Genomic DNA, 25,216 nt, shown 5'->3' with positions numbered 1-25,216 from the left:
TCTCCTCACCTCCCATCCTCTTCATTCAGAAAACTCATCCTTAAATCCCACAGTACCTGCAGCTTATGCAAGTCTACACAGAGATGGAGAAATCCCATTCATTCATTCTTTAATCACACATTCATTTATTCACTGTTTCATTCAGTAAATACACAAAAATTTAGTACATAGATATAATACGCTACATGCTATTTCAGGTACTATGAATTTAGTTGCAAGAAACATCCTTGCCTCACAATGCTCATATTCTAGTGGAGGAGAGAGACGGTTAATAAAGAGGGTTAGTGAACTGTCCATCCTAGGCTGAAGGACACACGGGAGAGTCCAAATGCTACCACACTAAACCCTTGGCAAGCATTGGGCATGTGGCACCTTGCTGTCTTCCCTGCTAAGTAAGGGTCTGACTTATTGCCAGTCAGTCCTAGATTAATAGAATTATTAAAGAAAGAGAGACACATGCTTTTCCCAGTTCTAAAGCTACTTGCCAGTGAAGACGTGATGAAGGAAACCACTTAGTTCTCAAGGCAAAAAGGGAATTAATTACTGAGCAGATGGCTTTACAACATGATCTGTGTAGGCATGTTGGCTTTATGCCATGGCTTTATGAAGAGTTATGTTCCACATGAAATTTAGGGACTAATAAACATCTGTCCAGATGTGGTACTAGCTTATTTCCACACCCTGGAAAGCATCTCATCTTTTTCCTTTCTTACAAAACAAGTTTACTTCTGATAAGCACCAATCTAGACAGGGAATGGCAACAGATCTCTGTCTATAGCTGGGATTTGTCTTGCAAAGCAGGCAGCATTCCATGCTATCTGACATAGGAAAGACTTCATTTTTACGAGTTGTATGCATGTATTAGTGGGTATAGAGAAGAAAAGCCACATATCTAAGCAGCTGGTGGCCAGACAGTGGCTCCAAAGGCTGTGGCAGGACATTTTCCAGAAGAGCTGTTTGCCCCGGGGACCACATGTCTACTCCTGCTGCATCTACAATTGGGGACAGTGTGATGGAGTTCTTATCTGTATCCATCATGTCTATCTGGGATGGGCTCAGTCCTGAATACATCTAGGAAAGACAGAGATCTTATCAAGTCCTTATATGGAGCAAATGCTGGGTCTCTGAATGATCTGTGGGTTCTGGATATCCCTAAGAATGGGGCCACATGTGGATGTGAGGAGTATCTGGGAAGATGGGGCCACAAGAACTAATAAGACCATGACTTTTAGCCACATGATTTTGTCCTTCAGCAACTCTGGCTTCTTCAACACTGGCATGTCCTCAAAATGTTCCAAGAATGTCCAGTCCCAAAGGTTTGTGAGGGGGAATTTTCTGATGTATTCATGATTCACAGCACCAGTAATAGGGGTCACAGCCTTGCTGGTTTGCCCTGGGCATTTTTCCAAAAGCATCCAGTGTTGCACTCTTAATGACCTACCATACCTACTAAGTCCTAACAGCAAAGAAAATAAGCCTTGGAGGATCCTCACAAATGTAGCCCTGCTTTACTGCCTTAGGATTTCTATTGCTATGGTAAGACACCATGACCAAAAGAAACTTGGAGAAAAGGGTTTATTTCCTCTTACAGCTTGCAGTCCAGTATCCAGGAAAGTCGGGGCAGGAACTCCAGGCAGGAACTGATGCAGACACTATGGTAGAGTACCATTTACGCCTCCCCAAAGCTTGCTCGGTCTGCATTCTTCTCTACTTCAGGACCACCAGCTCAGGAGTGGCACAACCCACAGTGAGCTGGACTCTCCCACATCAATAAGGAACCAAGAAAACGCACCACAACCTTGTTCACAGGTCAACACAGTGGGGCATTTTCTCAGTTGAGGTTCCTTTTCCCAAATGACTCTAGCTTTATCAAGCTGACACAGAACTTGCCAGGACATCTGCAGAAAGGGCTGGGAGGTAACACTTGTGTTCTTAGAGTCAAAATTCAATATCTCAGCTCATCCTAAAAATATGCAGAAGCAAAAGGAATTTTGACCACATTGGGAGTCCTAGAGCAATTTGTAACAATTGACATTAATTAGAAAAAAGATTAAATGTCAGCCAGCAAGCATTCATATAGATGTTTCTGAAGGTAATGATTATTAATATCTTTGTACATGTCTGCAGCTTCCAGATCTGTCTCAAATCTCATTTGGTTTCCTTTCATTCCATAGAACATCCTTGCAATATCTTATGGACATTAGGTACTAAGTAAATATTTGTAAACTTGATTCAATCAACTGTATGATTGATTAGCATGGCAGTGAAGTAATGACCTGCTATAAATCAACACAATGAAAGAGAAAATGTCAGCTCTCACTAGAGGAAGCAAGGAAAGTGCACACTGGCATTTACAGACTCAGATGAGCGAGCATGCTCATTTTGGTGGGCTGGGGCTTTCCTCCTGGATCTCAACACCCCTTGTGGGTACCTGCATCTGCAAGGACCAGTTAGGTGCCTTGGATGCTCTTACTCATGGCTGGGACAACACTCATATGATTGATCGGTTTATTTTTCCTTATTGCTTTTCTTACTCAGCACAACAAATAAGTACATAAATGGATGGCCATACAGAGGTGTTATGACTATTCTTCGTGATGATTCCCTGATGTTTTTCAAAGCTTCCCTAGCACTTGTGTTGAAAAGACCCAATGTGCAACTCTGAGTTGACTCAGTCAAGGTGGAATAAGTCTGAAGGCTCACTCTAACAAGGGTTGCTTCCCATGTGCCCACAGACACTCCTTTCTACATAACTACTTTCTTGCTTGTCTTGCTGCCACCTTCCCTGTCGTCGGGAAATATCAACCGTGGCACACACTTTACAACTCGAGTCCCTAAAACTGTTCACCAAGTCACCATGCGTCGCCGCTCAGCACTCTACGCATCTGGCATTTCAAAGGGAATGAAAGACGGATTTCAGAGTAATCAGCCTCATTCAGCTCTTGCATCCATCTTGAAAATACTAAGTTGGCTTGAGAGAATCTGTCTTAGCTCAATACACTGACTGCCATCAATAACAGCTGATACTCACAGAGTGTCGGGTCTGAGCATTCCTGATGGCTGGCAAATGCAAAAGGAAGTTATTATGGGTTTTTGTTATATTAATGTTTTTATTGAGACGTGGTTTGAATGGAGTCAACAATCTTCTTAATTCAGTCTCCCGTGAGATGGCACATGCCACCACATCTAGCTTTAAATGTTTTTGAGGCATTTGCTTAACTTTTAAACAAACATCTTTTGTTTTAAAGAAAAGCAGTTCAATCCAATTAAGTTCAGGCTTCTAAATAATTAGTACCTTTCCAGAGCAGACGCATGACATTTTGAAGGGTCTGAAGCAATGGGTTTGCAGCTAGGAGGCTACTATGAAATCTGCATCAAAACTCTTCTCTGAGTCAAGAGTTAGAGTGGGTTGCTGTTCTGGGAAAATCCCTGCCTTTGACCTTTATGCTTTTGTGTGTCCCCGTGGAGTTGTACATCTCTCCCCCACAAACCTTCCCATGTCAAGTGGGATCAGGGGCTCCTCGTCTGTGTGCTCTTTTTCTGGGAAAGATAATGTCTGTCCTGGTGAAGATCACCTGATCTTTGGTGAGAATGCAAGATTCAGTGGAGAAGGGAGAGACGCAGAAGGGGGAGGTGTAGAAAGAGGGGTCACAGAGGGAGGAGGCACAGAGGGAGGAGTGTGGGGGAGGAGGAACAGAGAGGGGAGGAACAGAGGGAGGAGTGTGGGGGAGGAGGAACAGAGAGGGGAGGAACAGAGGGAGGAGGCACAGAGGGGGAGACACAGAGGGAGGGGATCTTGTGGGCAATGAAGTAGGCTGGGCAAGGCTGCAGTGGAGCTCCTATGTCCGGGTACAGCCCATGCAGACACAGTAGACTCACAGGGTCCCATGTAGAAGGAGGCACTGAAAGCCTAGGGAGGCTGCTCTGGACCAGTGGGCTAGAACAGGAGGTCTCCTTCAGCCCGGAGCCCCCCTGGGGCTCTCAGTGATGATGTCATCCTACATTCACCTGGGATGACTGATGCTGAATTTCTTCTGGGGCTCAGAATGGGAATCAGGCGACTTACAGAAAATAGTCCTATGTTGGTTCTTGAACATCATCGTCTCAGAGGGTCAAGTCATAGTCCTTACAAAGAGAGTCTCTAAAGAGAACAGCACACCTCGAGGTCTGAGACAATCATGAAGGACAGTGGAGTTTAAATACTTGAACACAGAGGGACCCACAGACAGTGTAAACCTTGGTGTAAGTGTCACTATACATGAATTTTCTTGTCAGCCACTCATCTGCATTACTGATTCTGCATCGTATGGGTGTCAAGAGGAGTTAGTATACATCTATGCATCTTTAGAGATGCCTTTAGGACAGTAATGGCCTGCTTAGTGCTATGAGAGATGCTACTCACCCATTGATGAGGCCTGTGGCTGTGGGATGGATCATCCATCAGCCTGTGAACTCGGTATTGTTCAGTAATCAGAATGGGACACATTTTCTAAGTGTCAGTGGATCCACAGCTGCTGGCATCTATAGCCAGCTTACTATGGCAATGGCATCCTCACCAGAATCAAAGTCCTGCCTTTGCACACCCAGGCACTTTATAGCAAGGTGCCTTGAGACCTGGACACATACGCTATGTGTCCAGAGCTGGAGGACCTTAAGATGAACTCACATCACTGTCTTGGTCATTCTGTTCCAACACCCTTAGACTCTAGTAAGTTTTTGCACAAATGCAATATGCTCCAGCCCTTAGGCCCATCCTTCAACTGCTTGGATAACCCTACAAATGTGCCAAGATGGTGTTTGTGTGCAGGAAAATGTGAATGACTTGAAAACAAGATTACACTGAAATGTAATGGTTAAAATGTTTAAATTTCTGTGACACGTATGTGTATATTAATGTGGAAAATGAAAGGCTGCTATGGAATGAATGTCTGTGTCCCAGTAAATTAAGGTGCTGCAGTCCTCCTGAGCCAGGAGCTAGTTCTCTCTAGGTGGTAAGGGAAAAGGACCCATGGTGAGAACTATAAAGTGCTCACATACACTGCCATGAGAACACAGGCTGGAGTTACAGGAAGGTTAAGGGTTAAAACAGCAGAATCTGAAGCACTGATGAAGAAGAATGGAAGGACTGTAGATTTAGCTGATTAAACTAGGCAGACAGGAGGACAGGGCTCTGGGCCAATGATGACAGGTCAGTTGGCCCCCCAAAGGCCTTGAACACATGCAATGCACTATGGTCCTTTTCTAGATCCTTACATCTAAAGAAGGTAATTATGACACATTAAATTCTAAATAAGGATGGCTTCTAATGAAGATTCCACCTAAGAGATCATCTTGTCGACAATGAGCCAAGCGTGAGGTAACCAAGAAAAATCACAGCTACATCCTAGTGGCTGGGACAGAATTAACTCCGCCATGATAAAGCTTCAAGCTCATCATGTAAATGTGAGAACCTGGGGCTGCAAGGTTGGAGGGGAGTAATGCTGGCTGAGAAACTAATAGCTAGCAGATGGTCCAAGTCAAAACTGGAGTCACAGATGGACAGAATGGGGCTTCACCCACCCTACCTTGCTGGGAAGTGCATGCACAATGCATTATAATTTCTCTGGTTGGGCCAGAAGGGTAGTCATAGAGCATGTGGGCTCTTCATTGCCTTGGCCCATGATAGCCCAAAGAACTAATCAGTCTCAATAGAGATTTTTGTCAAGTTTCTGCCTTTGCCCCATAAAACCCCTAGGCATAGGAAATCCAGTGGCTTTTATTCCCTCTTGGAAATGTGTCCCATTTCTTCAATTTCTCACCTTTCTTCAATAATTCTTAATCAAGCTTGCTTCCTCTTTGGTTCCTGCCATGGTACTCCATGTCTAATTTTCATTAGCACAAGACAACCATTCTGGTTGATCCTTGATGACTACAAAACATCTCTAGCATCTTAGATCCTTGGCTAAAGTACAGCTGGGCCATGAGCATCCTGAGGTGATGGTGTTAGGAGGATACTTTGAAATGAAGCCATGAGACTGGAGCCTCATTGTGGGATTAAAATGTTAACAAAGGAGTCCCCAAGAGTTGCCTTGATCCTTCTGCCACATGAGGGCATATAGCCAAGGTGTCATCTATGAGCCTTAAGCAGCCCTCACCAGGTGGTGATCTGGATGCTCCCTAATTTTAGGAACCTCCTCCAGAGCTGTGAGACATGTGCTCTGTTGTCCATCAACTGGCAGTCTCTGGCCCAGATGAGACAGAGACAAGTACCTGACCATGACATAGTAACTGCTGTGACACTGAAGTATGTGAACATCACCTGGATATGAGTTCATACTCTGGGTTCACTGCTGATGAGGTAACAGAGTTGGAAGAAGCTAAGGTGAAGTTCACAGCCAGCAAATGAGATAGACACTTTTATCCTACCTAAGCTGAGGTTTGTAGAGTCTTTGGGGGATCTCTATGGGGTCTATAGACAGGGGCCAGGGTTCAGTTCTGAAACCATGTACTGCTGTGAGCATGGTGTACTTGGCTTAGCACAGCTGTTATTGCTAGTGTTGTGGTCTGGATAGGAAGTGTCCTCCAAATGGCACATGTGTTAAGTTTGGCTCTTGTATTATTAAAGCTGTTAGACCATAAAGGAAGGCTCTGACCCACTGGGTGACCCCCTGAAGGGCTCTGTTGTCCATCAACTGGCAGTCTCTGGTCCAGATGGGACAAAGACAAAGACCTGAGTATTGAATGGTCTCTTTGAAGGTGGGGTCTGGTCGGAGGAGATGGGTCACTTGAGGTGTGCCTTTGAATGGTCTATTTTGTCCTTAGACCTATCTTCTCTCGACCTCTCGGCCTCCTCTTCCCCATGATACTCTACTCTACCATGCACTCTCTGCCAAGATGTTGGATTTGGTCACAAGGATCAAGAAACCCTGCTGAATCCTAAAACTCTGACCTAAAATAACCTTTCTCGCCTTTAAGTTGGCCTTTTCACAGCAACAAAACACTAAAACAGAGCCAGAGACCTTCTTGGTAAGGGAAGCAGTCCCTGTGCAATTGTTCCTTCATTGCCACGACTTCTGAGCTCCTGTGGCCGCGTCAGATGAGCCACGGCCTTAAGCCTGTGGCCATGGGTGCTGACCCTCCTCAGTGGCAGCTTCTCTCTGAGCCCCTGAGCTGCAGCCTCTTACATCCCCCTCATGTGATGGATATAGACTTTCCCAGCTCACTCTGTCTGTCACATCTTGTTTCTTCTTTCTTTCTTTCTTTCTTTCTTTCTTTCTTTCTTTCTTTCTTTCTTTCTTTCTTTCTTTTTTGGTTTTTTGAGACAGGGTTTCTCTGTAGCTTTTGGAGGCTGTCCTGGAACTCACTTTGTAGACCAGGCTGGCCTTGAACTCACAGAGATCCATCTGCCTCTGCCTCCCGAGTGCTGGGATTACAGGCATGTGCTACCACCATCTGGCCTCTTACTAATTTCTGAAGGCCATGTTAACCCATAGCCCTGACAACAGGACCTGCCTTGGACATGTTCAGACACAAGAAAGTAGCCAGGTCCCTGGTCCTAAGTATATTTATCTAAACTTCAAATACACAGGAGAGATTTTTAAACCCGTGTTTCAATACAATACAAAGATCTGGAGGCTTCTCAGGATTCTCAGAAGCGATCGGTGCTGGCAGCTTCTGAGAAGCTGAGAAATGGACCACAGCAACCGCAGAGACACTATGGACATCCATGGCAACACTTTGGACTGACCTCTGCATGGGGCTATGACCTCAGGTTCTATGATTCACCACAGATGTAAGCTGCAGGAGAGGGTAGATGTGGTCTGGGCAGAAATTCTGATAGTATGAGCAGGAGGAAAATATATGAGTTTTATAGTGTGGGCTCTGTATCTCACAGGATTTTAGGTTTTAATCCTGAGTGTATTTTCCAAAAAGAAAAATGGGTCCCTACTAACCAGTGTGGGAGAGACAGCAACACTCACACTTGTCCCAACTTATAGAAGACCTCATTCGTGCACATACTCACTCACCTAAACTTTCCTGAAACATACTGAGCTAGACAGACACCCCCACCCAAAGCCTGACCTGTCTACAACCTGGAACTGTGGACATGGGGAATGGTACAGAGGTGACTAAGCACAGGGTCTGAGATGGCACATGATGCTGGCATACCTAGCGGCCCACTAACATTACCGGGGTACCACTTGTAGGGATAGGAATGCCAGAGTCAGGAAGGAATGGTAACTATGAAACATTTAGGACTGCTCATCAAGGCTTCCTCAATCCCAGTGCCTTTTTAGTGTTCCAGGTCCTGCAGCTGTCCAAGAGATATTGGATGATCCCAGACTGGCTTCATCTCTGGAAAGATCAGCACTGTCCTACAGCGGATCTATGCTGTCTAAGGCCTTTTTAGCAATCTTTCCAACTTGTCCCATTGCCAGAATCCAATGGCAACCTTGCATCCTGGGTTGTGATGGGGGGCCCTGTGCTCCTTCTGGTAGTCCCATACTTATCTGTGAGTTCTGCTCTCTTGTAGATAGCCTTCAACAGTCTCAATGCGTGGAAGTGGAAGCTCTCTCTTCTCTCAAATTCTCCGAGTCTTCCTTGGGGCAGCTCCACTTCTAGACTTCCACGCTTGTCACTGAGCATTAGGCCTACCTTGATGTGCCATTAGGGGATGTTGCAAAGTGTTCTCTATGCATTTAAGTGTTCAGTTCTGGAGGGATTTCTTAATACTCAGAGAGTAGACTAGAACTTCAAGTTTTATGAAGTTCCTGAAACACAAGATTTATGAGATCTCTTTTCCCTTGCACTATATAAGCAGTAAGGAATGATGGAGATTCGGGTGGGGGGCTCTCCTACCAGCTGAGCTGTCTGTGAATCATGCAGGGGGCTCCAGGGACACAGCTTTTGTGAGCTGTCACCCATGCTGGGCTAAGCTTTTCTGTGATGCCTCTGCCTTTGAGTCCTCATCCATGCTACTGTAAGATAACACTTTACCCACACTCCTCATAGGGAACCCCAACAAATTTCCTGGTTCACCAAGCTAGGCTTGGATGGATCTTTCTTTGGTCTGTCATTGGTGCTCTGTGTGGGGTGATGTCACATGTCAGAGGTGCCTTAGCTTTCACAGATCCATCTCTCTCTCTCTCTGTCTCTCTCTCTCTGTCTCTCTCTGTGTGTGTCTGTCTGTCTGTCTGTCTGTCTGTCTCTCTTGTTCCTAGCCTCCCACTGGTGCTGTTTGGTAAGGGTACCATCTGCACTCAGCACCCAAGCTGTTTCCCGATCCTTGGCACACCCTAAGGGAGTGCTCTTCTCAGGATGGGGCTGCTCCCTGTCTTCCATCCTGTTCCTGCACTCCGACACTTTCAGTCCTGTAGGGTGACTTTAAAACAGGGTGGCAGTGGGCCAGCAAGGCCAGTCTCTGGATTTAGTTCCTCTCCTGTTCCCCTCAGCATCTGCTCTGTCTCCATTTGGAGTTGTAGCTCCTGCAACTACATCTGACAACTGGTAATTCGTCTTCCTTGATGACATCATCCATGTCATCTGGCCAGCAGCCTTTTTGAGTCTCATGGGGACAGAGCTGGAGGCTAAAACTTCTTTAGTGTGTTCCAGACTGTAACCAATGATAAAGGAGCATCCTCCGTAGGCTGTTCCAGCTGCTCCGGGCTGCCTAGCTCTTGTCCCTTTTACCTGTATGATTAGGTTTGGCAGTCGTCTCTAGAACTTTCTATGGTGGGGAAAGGTCAGACTCTTCAACTCTTTTGTGCCCATTGGCTTTGGCTATACAAGAAACTATAGCCTTGGGCCATTTCTTCTCACACTAAGAAGCATGCACTCTGAAGTTAACGTGCCGTGGTTGGCTCCTCCTTAGGCCTCTCGTCTTGGCTTGCAGATGACATTTTCTCTGTGTCCCCATGATCGTTCCCCTGTGTCCTAATATCTTCGTCTTATAAGTACCAGCCCTACTATATAAGGATGCCCAGGTGACCTCATTTTAGCTTAATTACCTCAGTAGAGGCCCATCTCCAGTCCCAAGCTAAGAGCCTGAAGGTAAGGGATACAGCAGTTTCTGTAGACTTGACTCATCCTGTAGTTCTCTTCTGCTGGAGGTCACTCAGCCATCTCTGAACTGTAACAGTGCTGAGCCACAGTGCAGAGTACCTGCTCCATAGCTCCTGAACCCTTTCTGCCATGCTTGGTTCCCCTCCCCTCCTGCTCAGTGCTTCTGGACCCCTGGCATCATGGGCCTTCTTGGCTCCAGCCTCCCTCTGCTGGCTCACACTACTCAGTCTTGAACTTTCAGCCAGTCTCACTGCAATTGGGGGATTCTGGATGCTGCCATGGTGTCTCAAGCATCCCTTTGACTTCCATCACCTTCCACACACATCTTGATATGAAGCAGGTGGATGTAGATGATTGGTTTGTCACCTGCAGCTGTTCCCAGGCTTTATGTCTGATGCTGAAGCTCAGACCCAAGACAATTCTACATTCAAAGAAAGTTATCCATGACCTGAACACAGCACATACCTCATAAATGCTACTAATCTAAACACAGCGCAATGTTGTCTTTCATTTGTAAGATGGCTTTATTTTATTTTGGACATTTGTATCTTGAAATTGAAAGTGACCATGTGTGATCTTTTGTCAGTGTTCTCTGCTCATTTGTTAAAGTGTTTATGATTTTTCTTTACTTTATTACAAAGTGCTTGGATTGGAAGAAGTTGGGGACTAGGTCATAATGCTCCAAGCAACTCTCAGGCCAGAAACTTGACAGACCTATCTGTAAAGATCAAATGTTCACACAACAGAGTTTTTTGCAAAGAAATACAGGAAAAAAATTCATAGTACTTAGCATAGTTTTCCCTCTGTCTAATATTCAAGACACAAAATATAAGGATTGCTTTCCTCTGGTGTGGTAGTGAAAATTTGTCTTGGAAACAGAGTTATTATGCACCCTGGAGAGAGAAGTCACTGTTGAAATATGAATAATAAGATAAAGTAGCTCTGTACTGTTCCCTCTGTCATCCCTGTGTGGCTTTCCCTTGGTTCTGATGACTTCTAGAATTAGCTGTGACATGTGTGCAGACAATTTCTGACCCAGAGAAAAGCCATTATCACCCAATTTTATCCTGTTTCCCTCCACAGTACCAATATTGTTCCTTCCCTCAAAAAAACCTGGTGAAATGAGTATTTAGATAAGCAAATCTACCTGATAAATCATTTCATAGATGAGAAAGAAACCAAGTGTGAAATGGAAGGTAGATGTTTTCAAAACCACTTCATTTAAGGAGGGGGTCTATAATCAACACCCACTGCTTTTCATAATGAAAAGCATGATGGCTGGGGGTCATCCTACCTGGTGCCGTGTTCCACGCTTTCTGGGGACCACGGAGATAGGTGGGTGACGCTTGGTGGGTTGAATTCCCTGCTTTCCACATTGCAGGCGAGAAGAGAAGTGACCTGATGGGCACATCGGCTGGTAGCACGTGCCCACCAGGGGCTAAGTTAAGCCTGTCTACTATGTTCTTAAAAATCGATAGTAATTCACTCACCTGTACGTTTGACACTTGATTTATTGCGTGAGCACTGTGCTTCTAGATTTACATGTTTATAAGGTGAGAGAATCTAATACTGCCAGCCTTCATTTTTCAAGCCTCTGTAAAGAACATGTTTAAATGTATCTTATACTGCAAAACAATCAATTTAAGATGTTTTTGAAAGTAGATTCTCTTGAGCCACAAAAGAGAAGCATTTAAAAAAAATCACTTTCAGTCTCAGGGACAAATCCCAGAGCCTCCTATACTCCAGATAAATACCCTACTGCTGAGCTGCACCCCAAGTACCCCAGGACGATATAAGAGTGTTGATTCACTAAAATAATCTCCCTTGTGAATGAAGCTAGCCATCAAATGCTAGTATAACAGTTTACAAAAATCAAGAATTACTTAAGAATAAAGTTACTGAAATCTGCCTGCCTTGCTGACAGGAAGCTCTGATCATAGGTGGAGTTCAGCTCTCACTATCAGCATGGGTAAAAAGAAGGTGGAGTCCTAGAAGGATGCTACATGAACTTTATTAGGCGAGTGGCAACATCAAGTCCACAAGCAGCCATGTGTTGCCCTGAAGGGAGAGAGACTGAGCCCTCGGGTCCAAAGAGCAGCTTGATAGGCGGCAGAACTGTCACGGGTAGCACAAGGGAGATACTGAAGGAACGCACGCAGTTCCAGAATATTGGCAGAGTTACAGCACTATGGCATGGGCAGCCATATTGGGGCCGTGGAGGGAGAGGCAGCTGACTCGGGTCCTTCCCTTACTTCCCTTCAGTTCTGTGACACAGGGAGTTTCTCCATCTTACAGATTTCCAGGGATTGAGGGGTAAGTTCTGCATGGAAGTCCCAAGGCAGGAAGGTGATGAGAACAGGGGAGAGAATCAGCTAGGCAGTTTAGGGTAAATGATTGTGCAAGTACAGTTTTTCTTTGGCTAAAAGCGACATGTCCTCAGCCCTGTTGATACCCTTGCCCTTGCTACAGGCAGGAGAAACTAGAGGTGTTTAAGACAAATGTCTTTGGTTCTGCCTTGGCTAGAGACCCGGGATGTCAGAAGAGTCTGAGTTTTCCATATCGTTCCCCCTAAATGGATATCTTTCCTGGAATCCACATGGGAGGGTGTGGCGGAAACCCGCAGACACTGGATAGCTGCACTGGGAACTTGACTGACTGGCTCCCCTCCCCTCCCACGCCCCCATCAAGTAAAGCCTTAATGACTCCAAGCCATTGACCTTCAATAGTATCCTACTCTCTGGGGATCTCTCCTGTCATCTTTCTTAAGCTCCCAACAATAAAATGCTTCCCAAAAACCACCTTCTATGAACATCCTCCTTCCGATTGGAAAGGCCAGAACCCAGAGGCTACTGAATCACACCAAGTTCCGTGTGAACAGCAATGCCTGGCACCCCCAACTTCTGAGTGAAAAGCCCACCTAAGAGCTGAGAAAGGCTCTGTTGCTCTCAAAGACACCCCCAAATTTTCATGTCTTAAAGGCGCCAGAGATGAGGAGAGTATAATTCAAGTTGTTTTGAGCTTTTGCACAGCTGCAAGCAGCTGGAGAAGACAAGGCTAGAGCTTTCATGGCTCCCCTGTTCTCAGGAAAAAGACTGTTAGGGCTATGTGACCTGATGTGTACAGAGACAGAGCTGCTAGGTCTGCAACGTAATAGTAAATTTGAATTCTGTGACTTGGAGAATTTTCCTCCATACTGGTGTTTTTTTTTTTTTTTTCAGATGAACAAAAATCTTTGACATGGTTCATAATCTTATTAACCAGACCATGACATGTGTCACTGAGCATCTGTTGAGTGAAGAAAAGTCCTCAGCATTTAAGGGGCCGTGCGCAGAGTAGCAGCGGTGGGTCTGGGGGCGATCGGAGCTTTGGCTTCTCACTACGGTGCCCGTGCTACCCCATGACGTCAGCACTCCTCTTACTGCCCACCTTTCGTGCTTACCTGACCCACCCTTTCTTCCGCGATGCGGAGATTTATCCCCTAGTCTAGAAAAGATTTTGACTTGGTAACTAGGCCAAGATCCATTGGAAACTTGGAATAGAAACATTTAAAAATTTATTTTGTGTGTGGATTTTTGGAATGCGCAGTGTGCCTGGGACAAGTGATTTACTGTGTACATAAATCAGAATTTCAGCCTGAGTTCGGTACTGATTCTTATATTATCTCTGTGAAATCTGTTCTATTTCTATTCTCTCTATAACGACAGCTCTAAAAACAGCAAAGCCATTTTCTACCACATAATTATTGTTTCAAAGCCTTTCTGAAGACCATGAAAATGCTTAATTGTTCATTTGCTTGTAGGGGGCACTCAACAAACACTAGTGAACATGAGTAATTCTCTTGGAAGGGGTTGTCTTTTGATTTAATTTTTTTTTTTTTGAGACAAGATTTTACCAAGAAGTTCAGGCTAGTGTGAGACTCATTATGTAGCTCAGGTTGGCCTCAAACTCTCAATCCTCCTGCCTCAGCTTCTTGGAGGCCAGGGTGACAGGACTACACTGCTTGGGCCTAGCTTCCAAGTGTTGCTTTTTAATGTAGTGATTGCGAATCTCACTCCTTCCCTACGTTTTTAATTACTCTATTCTCACTTGTAGGGAGAGGAGCACACAACACAGGACATCTGAGAGAGAACCAAAGATTGCACCTGCCAGTCTCAAGAATCCCATGACTGTGCCTTCCTGTTGACATGCACAGTTCTGCCTACTTCAGGCCACAGACCTGGGCTGTGTCCCCTGCTCTCCACAAAGCTGTGATGAGGATAGAGTGCCATGTTCCTCTGGGCATCTCTCATCAAGGCCTAAGGCTTATGGTTCAGTGCACTACAAAAGCATCTGTTGGGGCCACCAGGCCACAGGAGAAGACAGTGAGTTTAGGGAGTCTTTTTTTCTGTCCTGACAGCCAGCTCTCAAATAATGGCACGGAGACTTCTTATTACTTATGCAAGCTCAGCCTATAGCTTAAAGGTGTGTTCCTAACTAGCTCTTGTAACTAATTCATATTCATCTATGTTTCATCATGTGGTGTCACCTCTCTTTCATCTTGCACCTCCTGTTTCCTCTCCACATCTCCTGGCTTCTCCTGAGAGCCTAGATTCCTCCTCCTCCTCTCCCTTTCTCTCCCTGGAAATCCTGCCTATACCTTCTCCTAGCTATTGGCCATTGAGCTTTTTATTACACCAATCCCAGCAAATACATCTTCACACAGTGTACAAATATCCCACAACAAGTGAGTTTCCACTGCTTCTGTAGAACCCGTCATGTTCTCTGGAACACGTTACTCATTGTTATTACTTCTTTTGAAGACCTCAACAACAGACTCAGAGAAATGAACAAGCCCTAGATCTCAACAAGGTAAGTAATGGAAAGAAACTTGAATCAGTTTATTCCTCATAGACTCCAGAAGAAAATATTTCCTCCTAAAGTGCAAACCACAGCGCAGAATGTACCCCATGACAGAAATCCTTCAGTCTGTCATTTGGCAGTGTGTGGGCCCATGGGTCCTGGCTCACATTAACACTGAACAAAGAGGCCTGTCGTGAGCAACCTGCCTCCTGCCTTCTGAGTTCTTGCTCCTTCTCGGTACATCCCCTACCTGACTTTCGACTCCTGACATTATCTAATATGGACAAAGTATGATCTTTTTCTCCTTAGGACTGTATTTTAAATTCTTCTGATATGGCCACAGCAGTTTGAACTGAGGCTATCCGAGACACCTCATTTTGTGACACTGGGATGTTTTACAGCTTCTCTCCCCAGCCTTCACCTGGAGTGTAGCAACTTTTACTGCTCACTGTGTTTTATGGGTTTCTCTGGGCCATGTATATTCATTGTGTTATATAAATAATAATTGTGCAGTAAACTAGTGGGCAGTGGTGTTTGGTCTAGGCGGTAAATCTTCAAAGGGTGGATGTGGTTTTCCGTAAGAATTGAAGGAAACTGTGACAGTGAGTCCCCCAAGCTTAAGTCAATGAGGGAATTTACACTAAACACTAACTGACTTTGTAGGGATGAATCACAGTTATGGATCTGCTACTGAGTGGCAGTGACTGGGCTCTGCAATGCAGACCCACTGTGGGGGGTCATTGCATATTCTCCTCAAACTTCACTCCAGCCTCTTGAATACTGGCGTTCAGACGCAAGTACTGCCCAAATGTCAGTACTTACAATCTTGTCTGCTGTAGAAACCTTAATGAAAGGTTTACCTGATTGTTTTAAAGAACGTTTGATAATTTATAGAGTTCATCCTGAGAAAAAGGTTAAGGCAAGGTTATCTTTGAAAGGAATGCTTCAGAATGCTATTGCGAATGTCATTATGTGACGCATGATCATTTCAGTGAGTAAATTTTACCTGTGGTGAAGGTGTATGCCAGCTCCCTTCTAGGAAAAACACTTAAGCACACCTGTAGGTAGGTGAAAAAGGGCATTCTCTTTACCTGCTGTTGACCTGATGGTTGAGGTCATGTTGGAGGGTGTCATCACGGGAATACATTCATCGTCTTGGGAGTAACCAGCTTGGATGGCTCGAAGGTAACTGTGGCTCCTTGTTCGGAAACATCCAGGAAGGTCAAGGGCATCCATGGCCTGAGATTCAACTTCACTGAAGACAGACTCACACACTGACTCGAACTGCCCATTGACCTCTGCTTCACTCATCTAGAAGAGCAATAGCACACACACGTGATGCCAGGTTCCATCAGGGTGGTCGCGACCATGTCACACAAGAACCGGGGACAGAATGCACTCACAGTACTCGGTGACAGCTTTATATTTTCGGCGCAGCTAGTTTGAAATCCGCCCTGGGAATCCGTCAAGCTTGGGGGATGGCTTCTTAGGTTCTTTCTTACGAAACAGGAAGGTACCTAACTAGCTACAGATGGATGGAAGTTCTGTGGACTCACCAGGCTGACAGCTATCACACGGACTAGGAGACAGGGCTGGCGAAAGCCTCCCCAAGCCCCGGTTACACAGCCAAGGTCCACACTGTCAGGCCTTCCTCCTTCCCCAGTGACCCTTCTGGCTTCCCCAGCTACCTACCGCTAAGGCTGACTCTGGGGCGGAGGCTGGAGAAGTAAGCACACACATTTGAGCGCATCAGCTACTTTTAGTTCATTTTCAGGACGTGAGAGTCAGCTGCTGCTCATTGTCATGGAAACGAATCCCAAGTTTGGCTGAGGCACTCCTCTGACTCCCTCATCACCATTACAGCATCATGAGCGGAGTCAGGGCGGGGAAGACATGGCTGCCTGGGAGGAGTTCGGGACCCATGAAACACGGTATGTGGACTGGAATCTCAGGCATATTTTCCACCCTATTAGCTTGCAAGTACAACAGATAAAAGTAATACATTTTCAGCTTGTGTCTTCAGTTGCATGTATCGGTTTACCCTGGGAACTTATCTTTCCTAAATACTCTAGAAGAAGCACTATGTTGGGCCAGTCAGTCTTGGTGAGACCACAGGCAAAACTAACTTGGTTTTGGCAAATGACTTCTGAGATGGTAGACAGAACCTGGAGTCCCCTGGATAACGGGCTTCTGGGCATGCTGGTTGGGGACTACCTTAACTGTGTTTATTGAGTCGGGAAGATCCACCCACTGTGGGTGGCACCATTCCCTGGTTTGGATCCTGGACCGTATTAATGGAGAAAGGAACTGAGCAGCTGCAAGCATTCACTGCTCTCCTTGCCTGCTTGTGGACACCATGTGACCAGCTGCTGAAAGCCCCTGCTGCCTTGACTCCTCTACAACGATAGACTGCACCTTGAAGCTGGAGTCAGAACAAACCCTGTCTCTGTGAAGTTGCTTCTGTCACTGTGTTTCGTCATGGCAACAGGGAAAGAAACACAGCCACTCTCCAAGTTCTCATGCACTATAGGTCTCTCTCTCTCAGTTAGTGTCTTTCTATATTGACACACATGTACAGATGGGACATTGGTCAGTGGCATGATGGGGATCTCTGGGGATGCAGCCAGCCAGAGTTCAGGACACAGAATGGCACCTCTGCTTGCTATCTGTTCCCCTACTCTCCAGTTCCTCTTTCTCTCCCATCTCTTATACCATAAGCTTAGCAAGAACCTACGTTCTGAGATCTGGTGTTTAATCTCAGTGCCTGATGAACACAGGCAGACTCATTTGTCTGTCTGGAGTCTTAAATGGCCATTCTCCATCCTGGCCCTCTCTTCTCCACTACATCTTTCTAGCTGCCCATGACAGAGTCTGTCTCAGTGAAGCATGTCTCAGAATCATGTCACTGCACACAAGTGTCTATAGCTACAGTAATCAGGCTTAGAACAGATTCTTAAGTGTGGTTTTCCATGATCCAGACATGACTCACCCCCATTCAGACTTCCTAGTCTACTCTAACTGAGCCACAGGCTAAGGTCATGAAAATATTCTCCTCTAAGCTCTTCCTTTCTCCCTAGTTCAGAGTTTGAACAAGTTCCCCTCTCTGTCGTGACCATCTCTGCTTCAAATGCCTCACTGGAATGTCACTCGACCAGATCCAGGTCCACTGGGTTAGGATTCCCATGTGTTCCCCATTCCAGTGGGACATCTTTGCTCCCAAGGCCAGGAAACTGTGGCTCCTCTCTATTCAATGTCACGTCCAAACCAGATTTCATCCTGTCTTCTCCGCCTCTTCTCTTTTCCTCTGTCTTCCAGTGTTACCCCCTCCAAAAACATTCACAAACAGCTGAGAACTAAGATTTCTTTTCCCTTTCTTGTTCTTTCTAGTCCACTGCAGCTGGCCCACCAACAGCTTCTCAATACTTGGATCATGCTGGCAGATACAGTAAAGGAAGATACTACTTTAAGAGTCTGTCTGTCAAAGACTCAGGGGCAGGTTGGGGGTGATTCATGAAACCAGTTGTAAGAAGGATAGAATGGATCAGAACATAGCTGACCATCAAGGTGCATGATATTGGTTAGAGACAGACCTCTCAGAGAGGACAAGCTATGGCATGCCACCATGAAAACTTCAGATCACAGCAAATCAACATCCAGAACACACGGCTGTGACATGGAAACATCTGGAGGACAATGGGCTTAGCAAAATAAGCCAGTTGCAGAAGGATCCCTGCTGAGTTGTTACACTAATGCCAAGAATAATACAAAAAGTAGAATAGGGGTGGTCATGGGCTGGGGAAAGGAGGTAGGGCTTCAGTTTGGGATGATTAAGAGCATTCTGGGGCTGAATGATGGTGATGGTCTGTGTGCACTGGAACACAGTTGAAATGAGACATTTCAAATTATGTGGCACTATTATGTAACAATATTCCCTCCTGGAGGACACAGGGAAGCTCTTAAGACTCAAGCAAAAAACAACTAACAAGTCTCAGGAAGTTCCTGAAACTTAAAAGATTTATAAGCCTACTCAGCAAGGTTATATAAGTGGTAAGACTTCTCTGGAGAAGAGACTTTTCAACCTATCAAGCTGACTGCAAATTGTGCAGGGATCTCCAGAGAGGCAGTGTTCCTGGGTCATTACCCATGCTGGGACAAGCTTTTTAAAAATGGAGTTGTCTTTCAGCTATCCATGCTCTGGTAAGTAACTCAGATTAACTCATTTGTTCTCCAAATTGGATTTTGGCAGAATGGAAGGGGGTTACCCTTGAGTGTGGAGGAGACTTTCTCATCTCAGGTGAATAACCCAGTAGTCAATGGTTCTAGGTCCCTGCCTCACAAATTTGAAATTCCATGGAGAAATGAGGGGTGGGTGATACTTAAAGAGAACTTTTTACTATTATTGTTATTATTATTATTATTATTATTATTATTATTATTATTATTATAGAAAGAAAGTTTAAAGGAAACAAATTAAAGATTTATGGTTGAATTCATGATTCTTCTGCCTCAGTCCCTGAGTGCTGGAGTTACAGGCATGTACCATGCCCAGCTTTATAGCACTATTAAAAATTGTATTTGGAAAGCTGGGCTGTGGTGGTGTATGCCTTTAGTCCCAGCACTTGGGAGGCAGAGCCAGATGGATCTCTGTGAGTTTGAGGCCAGCCTGGCCTACAGAGTGAGATCCAGGACAGGAACAAAAAAAAAAAAAAAAAAACCCCAAACAACCAAAAACCAAAAACCAAAACAAACAAACAAAAAAAAAACTGCACAGAAAAACCCTGTCTCAAAAAACGAAACAAAACAAAAAATATATTTGGAGGGGCTGGAGAGATGGATCCGTAGTTGAAAGCACTGATTGTTCTTCCAGAAGATTTGGGTTCAATTATCAGCACCCACATGGCAGCTCACAACTGTTGGTAATTCCAGGGTCCAACACCTTCACACAGGTATACATCCAGGCCAATGCCAATAAAATAAAAATAAATAAATAAATGTATTTGGAAAACGAATTAACTGTAAGGGAAAGTGTTCTTACCTTTAAAAGATGGAAGTCTATCTCAGCGGTCTTTATCCTGGGATGGGAGCTGTTACAATGTACACTGACTCCACCTGACCTGTGGGTACCTTCCAAAGCCATATTTAACCCTTCTGTGTGGAAATGGGGAGCTCTGCTGGAGTCGGGCCACCACAGTATCCTAATTCTTAGGATCTGAGCATGTTCTAAGAGAATAGCAGGAGTGGTAGTTATGGTCCCCTTGCAGGTGGCCTGTGACTGAGGATATGCAGAACATGGGATTTTGAGAGCTAAGCCCCCACAGTCCTGTCTTGCAGAGTAGGGGAAGTTCTCCCCCATGTTAGTTTCCCATGGCAACATGACCTAGTTTCTAAGAGGAAACCATTGCTAAGGTAGGCTAAAGTGTTAAAATCCTCAAATTAAGCGCAAGGGCAGGACACGCCCCCCTCCCAACAGCAGTTAGAGGAAAACCACCTGAGTGTAACTTTCTGAAGAGAAGGGGTTGTAGGAAAAGACTCATTACTCCTGGCGAGTCAGCACTGTCCATAGCCAGGGGGATGGATGGCTTAGTGCCTGGGTTACATGCCAGTATGATTTATCATAGTCATAGCAACAACATTGCTGTTATCGAATGCTTACTGTCTGCAGGACTCTCTCCTCATCAATACTCAAGTCCATTGACTCCCTTGTTCTGCCAACTGCAAAGAAGAGGGACCCCGCGCCCAGGCTTTTCCATTCCTTGGCAAGAAAATTGTGGGTAAAGCTAACGGTAAGTATAAACTCTGCCATTTTTATTTAAAAATTTTAAAGTTATTATTATAATTATTAGTTTTCGAGATGAGGCCTTGCTGGTGGGCTGGAATCTCTGTCCCTCTTACCCCAGCTTCTTGTACACTGAGATTATTGGCATTTAGCTTGTCTTCTTAATAGCAGTTCCCATGAATAAGCAGGTGTTTAATCAAAGCTTGGAAATTCAGTTCTTATTTGTTGCACATCATAGAACACACGACACCAGCATTTCCTGCTAGTTATTAGTGTGTGCTGTTTGGTCCGTTTACTCAAGTGAAAAACCTAGTGCTTTTCCCTCTGCTGGGTCCAACCGCGATGACTCTGTGGTGACCCTGGAGCCTGCTTTGAGATTAGGTATCTAGTGAGAGATAAGACCTGCCCCGGGAGCAAGTGGGACCCAGTTCTTCTGTCTGCAGTGCTGGGCTGTTAGAAAACCAAGGCTTTGCCTGTGCCAGGAAGGTGCCCTCTGTGGTGTCCCACTGCAACCTGTGACAGTCACTAGACTGGTTGCTCTGTTAGGAAGATGTAGCATAAGCCAATGAGGCCATTTTGTTGAAGAAAGTCCATGCTAAACCAAGAGAAACAGTTGCATTTTCTTTGCAGGAAGAGTGCTGCCCCTGGGTGCCTGGGCACTGTCTCCCCTGGAAGTCTCTTACTCCAGCACAGCCCCGAGACTGCATCTTACATAGAAAAGCACAGAAGAGGCCCCACCTGGCTCACACAGCTGGCTTGGCTCAGGGTGCTCACGGCCCGCATGTAGCTCTGATTTCTGGACCGGAACTTCGGGGAGTTGTAGTTGACTGATGGGTCCAGGCTGTGACCAACAGGCACCTCACTGGCAGCTTGCAGGTAGCTCTGGCTACAAAGACAGAGAAAAGAGAAATGTGGTCTGTGAGCATCCGGGGAAGGGTAGGCAGAGATGGCTGCCAGTAGACACCTCAACTCCACACTGTGGCTGGTGACACTTCCACTGAACATCTTTGTATGCATGACTTTGCTTTATGCAAATGTTATGGGCTTTGCATCTACAAATGTGAAAATTCCCTCAAAAGTTCCAGGGCAGGTAATTTAGCAAATTGCATTGCAACCAGTTTTCTTTATGGCTGGGCAGTGAGGTTAAGATCATCGTCCATTAAAGAGGAAAGAAAACAACGACAAAACAAAAATGGAAGCCCTCATGACTCAGACAGCAGAATAGCAAACTCAGTGTTTAGATTTAAGCCAGATTCCTCCAGAGCCTCATAAAAATCTTGCTAGCTTACTGGCAACTTTATATAGGTGGAATAAATAAAGGCATCACTTTAGTTTTTTTTATTTTTATTTTTTAAAGATATGAATTTACTTTTGTTTCTGTGTGTGGATGCCTACCTGTGTGGGAATATGAGCACCTGAGTGAGGTTGCCCAGACATGTCAGAAGAGAATATTGAATTCCTTGGAGCTGTAGTGACTGATGATTGTGAGTCACCCAACATGGTTTCTGGGAACTGAACACTGCAGGAACAATAATGCTCTTAAATGCTGAGCCATCTCTCCAGCCCCTCAGTTAGTTTTAAAGTGAGCAGATTATACAATACTAGCACAGAGATACAGCAGGGAGTTTGGACCAATGTGTTCTCATGATAACCATTTTTTCCCCCCAAGCTTCTTTAAAAGCAACACTTTCTAGTTTTCCAACTTGCTATTTTATAAAACATTCAAGCGTGGGAAAACACTGAGGATGTTCGGCAGCTAGGTCTGCTTAGCTTAAGTTTCTGGAAAATTTGATACCTTTCCTTTCAAATTCTTTTGTCAAGTATTCCACTGTGCCATGAAAATTCATGGAGTCGTGTGGGAAGACATTATCAATCACTTCCCCGCTTATTTCGAGTGTGATGGGGCATTAGGTTTGCCGGTGCAGCTCATATGTAGACATACTTACACATACTAAATAGATTCTGACCCCATGCCTAGGCAGTAAAATAAATACTTTCTTTCTACAGTGAATCTTTTTATAGCTTATTTTATTATTTGTTTCTTTATAAGTGGGGCACCAGGTGCTGTGAGAAAGCTCAGTTCAGCCAGAAGGAGTGGCCAAGCCTAAAAGCCTGAGTTTGATCCCAAGACCTGTGTGGTGGAAGGAGAGAAACTGTTCCTACAACTGTCCTCTGACCTCCACATGTACCATGCATCCTCTCCTACAAATAATAACCAATAAAAGAAAAAAACATGATTTTATAAAATCAACTTGGCAGCGCTTACTAATTGTAGACTTAAAGTAATTCTGTTAAAAGTAATTTCTCCTTCATGTCTCTTTCTTTTGGTGTTTCTTTTGGACCTCTTATTTCTTACTTGTATGTCTACCAAATGCTCCTGGTGTCTTTTCCATTAGATTTCCTTACTGATTGATATCACCATCCATACCATCCAACCATACCATCACCATCCACACCATCCATACCATCCAACCATACCATCACCATCCATACCATCCAACCATACCATCAGCATCCATACCACCAAACAACCAGGTTGTTTCCAAGTCTGAGAACCATAAGAAGAACCAATGTCCTCTGGACCTTGGTACCCACTGCTCCTAGCCAGTGTCTAGTACCCTGAATGAGTGTCAGCCTCACAACACGGCCAGAACTCTGCCGGTGTCCTACACTAGCATCTAAAAACACAGCATTCAGGATGCTGCAATACTGTGTTTCAGATAAAGTTCTAAGTTTTTCCAAAGTTCAATGAGCACCTAAAGAAAAGTTAGCCCTGAAAACCACTTAATAAATCAATGTACAATAGTTACCATTTGCTACAGACTATCACAGCAGAATCTTCACAGGCATTTTTTTTTCTTTAGTTTTTTTGAGACAGAGTTTCTTTGTGTAGCTTTGGTGCCTGTCCTGGATCTTGCTCTGTAGACCAGGCTGGCCTTGAATTTACAGAGATATGCCTGGCTCTGTCTCCAGAGTGCTGGGATTAAAGGTGTGCACCACCACTACCTGGCTTCCGTAGGCATTTAATTAAGCTGTTAACATAGGTCTAGAGACCACATTGCAGGAGTCTATGTGTGTTCACCAAGAGTAAATGGAAAAACTAGACTCTGAGCCTGTTCAGGCTGCATGCAAAAGTTCACCTTTTAACTCCAAGATCAAAGCTGCTGAGTAAGAGCCAGAGTGTTAGTGTCCCATCCTGTCACCACATCGAGCCCTCGCTCTGCACCTGCAGGGAACTGGTCCCAGGACCCCAAGATACCAAACTCCAAGGATGCTCCTTCTGCATTCTCAAATCATGTCCAATGACTTACAACATGCTGAGATCATAGAAGTGGCCTGGCAGCTGCATATAACGTACTCACATCTTTCTATACACTTTAACCATCGTCAGATGAGTAACATGCCTAACAGCATAAAGTGCTAGTTGGCTGTCAGGCATCATTTAGTAATTCGGAGAAGTCTCTTTATGTTGGGCACAGAGGCAGTGACACTCGAGCGTCAAGGGGCCACAGCAGGATGTGTCTGCCAGGCATTTCCCTCTTCCAGTTCCAGCAAACCACTTCCCTTGTGCTAACATTCAATTTTGCCTTTTGAACTTTCTGGAATTTTATTTTTTTTTAATATTTCTATCTGTGATTGGTTGAATCCATGAATTGGAACCCAGTTAGAGAATGCTGATTATATTTTTAAGACAGTGATAAAACCCCCTTTAATCCCACTATGGTTAACAGATTTTTAAAGTATTATATTGGTTTATCTTTAATACTGTGCCTCAGATGCCACCATTTGGGAGCTGGGTATGGTGGCTTATGGTTTGTACCTCAGCACACTGGAGGCTGAGGCTGGAGGGTAATTATAAGTTTGGGGCCAGCCTGGGCAAGAGCCTATTTCATAAAACTAAGACCAACAAAACCCCAAACAAATAAACAGACATCACATTCCTGAGGACTGAACACCAAGAGCCCACTATGGGAGGCACAGTAAAGGCTGAGCACGCACAGGAGAGGCTCCTTTACACATCATGGGGATGGCAAGTCTCATGCTCTCCCTGGCAAGGTCTTGCCATTGCTCATGCATGGAAGATTGTCCTGGAACCCCTCTGACACTCTGAAGTGGACTTTCTCCTGCTTGGCCTATTCAAAGTGGGAATTTCTACTTTGTCATCTTGGTTGACAGAATCTTGGAAAACAACTTCCTACATGGACGGGTGGTAGCTCTGGAAACTGCAGAAGGAGACTGTTTTATAGAATAATGTGGGATATTTTTGTTCTAGTTTTTGCCTTTCAAATGTTGCCCACATGAGATCATCATCTATGCATAAGTGAGACAGGAACCTCATTTTGGAAAACTTCAAGTAATCATCTGAAAGAAAATAATGGGCTTTCTAGCATTTTACCATTTTCCCCCATTTGCAAAATTGTTCCAGGTTATTTACTGGATTGTAGGACCACACACTTCAACTGTAACTTTAGACCTTTGTAAAAATGAGTTTCCGCAACAAAATATCTGCATGTGCAAGCCCCTGAACACGGCTATTTAGACCCAGGTTGATAGACTTGA

The 25,216-nt window shown here is 44.9% G+C and overlaps 1 protein-coding gene across 5 annotated transcripts in view; it reads right to left on the bottom strand.

Moving 5' to 3' along the window:
• The window catches only part of Dlgap2 (DLG associated protein 2), a 724,943-nt gene that overhangs the window by 34,660 nt on the left and 665,067 nt on the right, over positions 1 to 25,216 (bottom strand). For all 5 annotated transcript variants that reach the window (XM_036166326.1, XM_036166325.1, XM_036166329.1 and 2 more), the window contains 2 exons: positions 21,395 to 21,542; positions 15,972 to 16,191 (listed from right to left, as the gene is read on the bottom strand). In XM_036166326.1, the coding sequence (XP_036022219.1) occupies positions 15,972 to 16,191; positions 21,395 to 21,542 (368 nt within the window). The remainder of the gene's footprint in view (positions 1 to 15,971; positions 16,192 to 21,394; positions 21,543 to 25,216) is intronic.

This window comes from Onychomys torridus, chromosome 17 (genome assembly GCF_903995425.1).
Source record: "Onychomys torridus chromosome 17, mOncTor1.1, whole genome shotgun sequence".
NCBI lineage: Eukaryota > Metazoa > Chordata > Mammalia > Rodentia > Cricetidae > Onychomys > Onychomys torridus.
The sequence above is the reverse complement of the archived record's forward strand: the minus strand, read 5'-3'. Positions and strand labels throughout refer to the sequence as shown.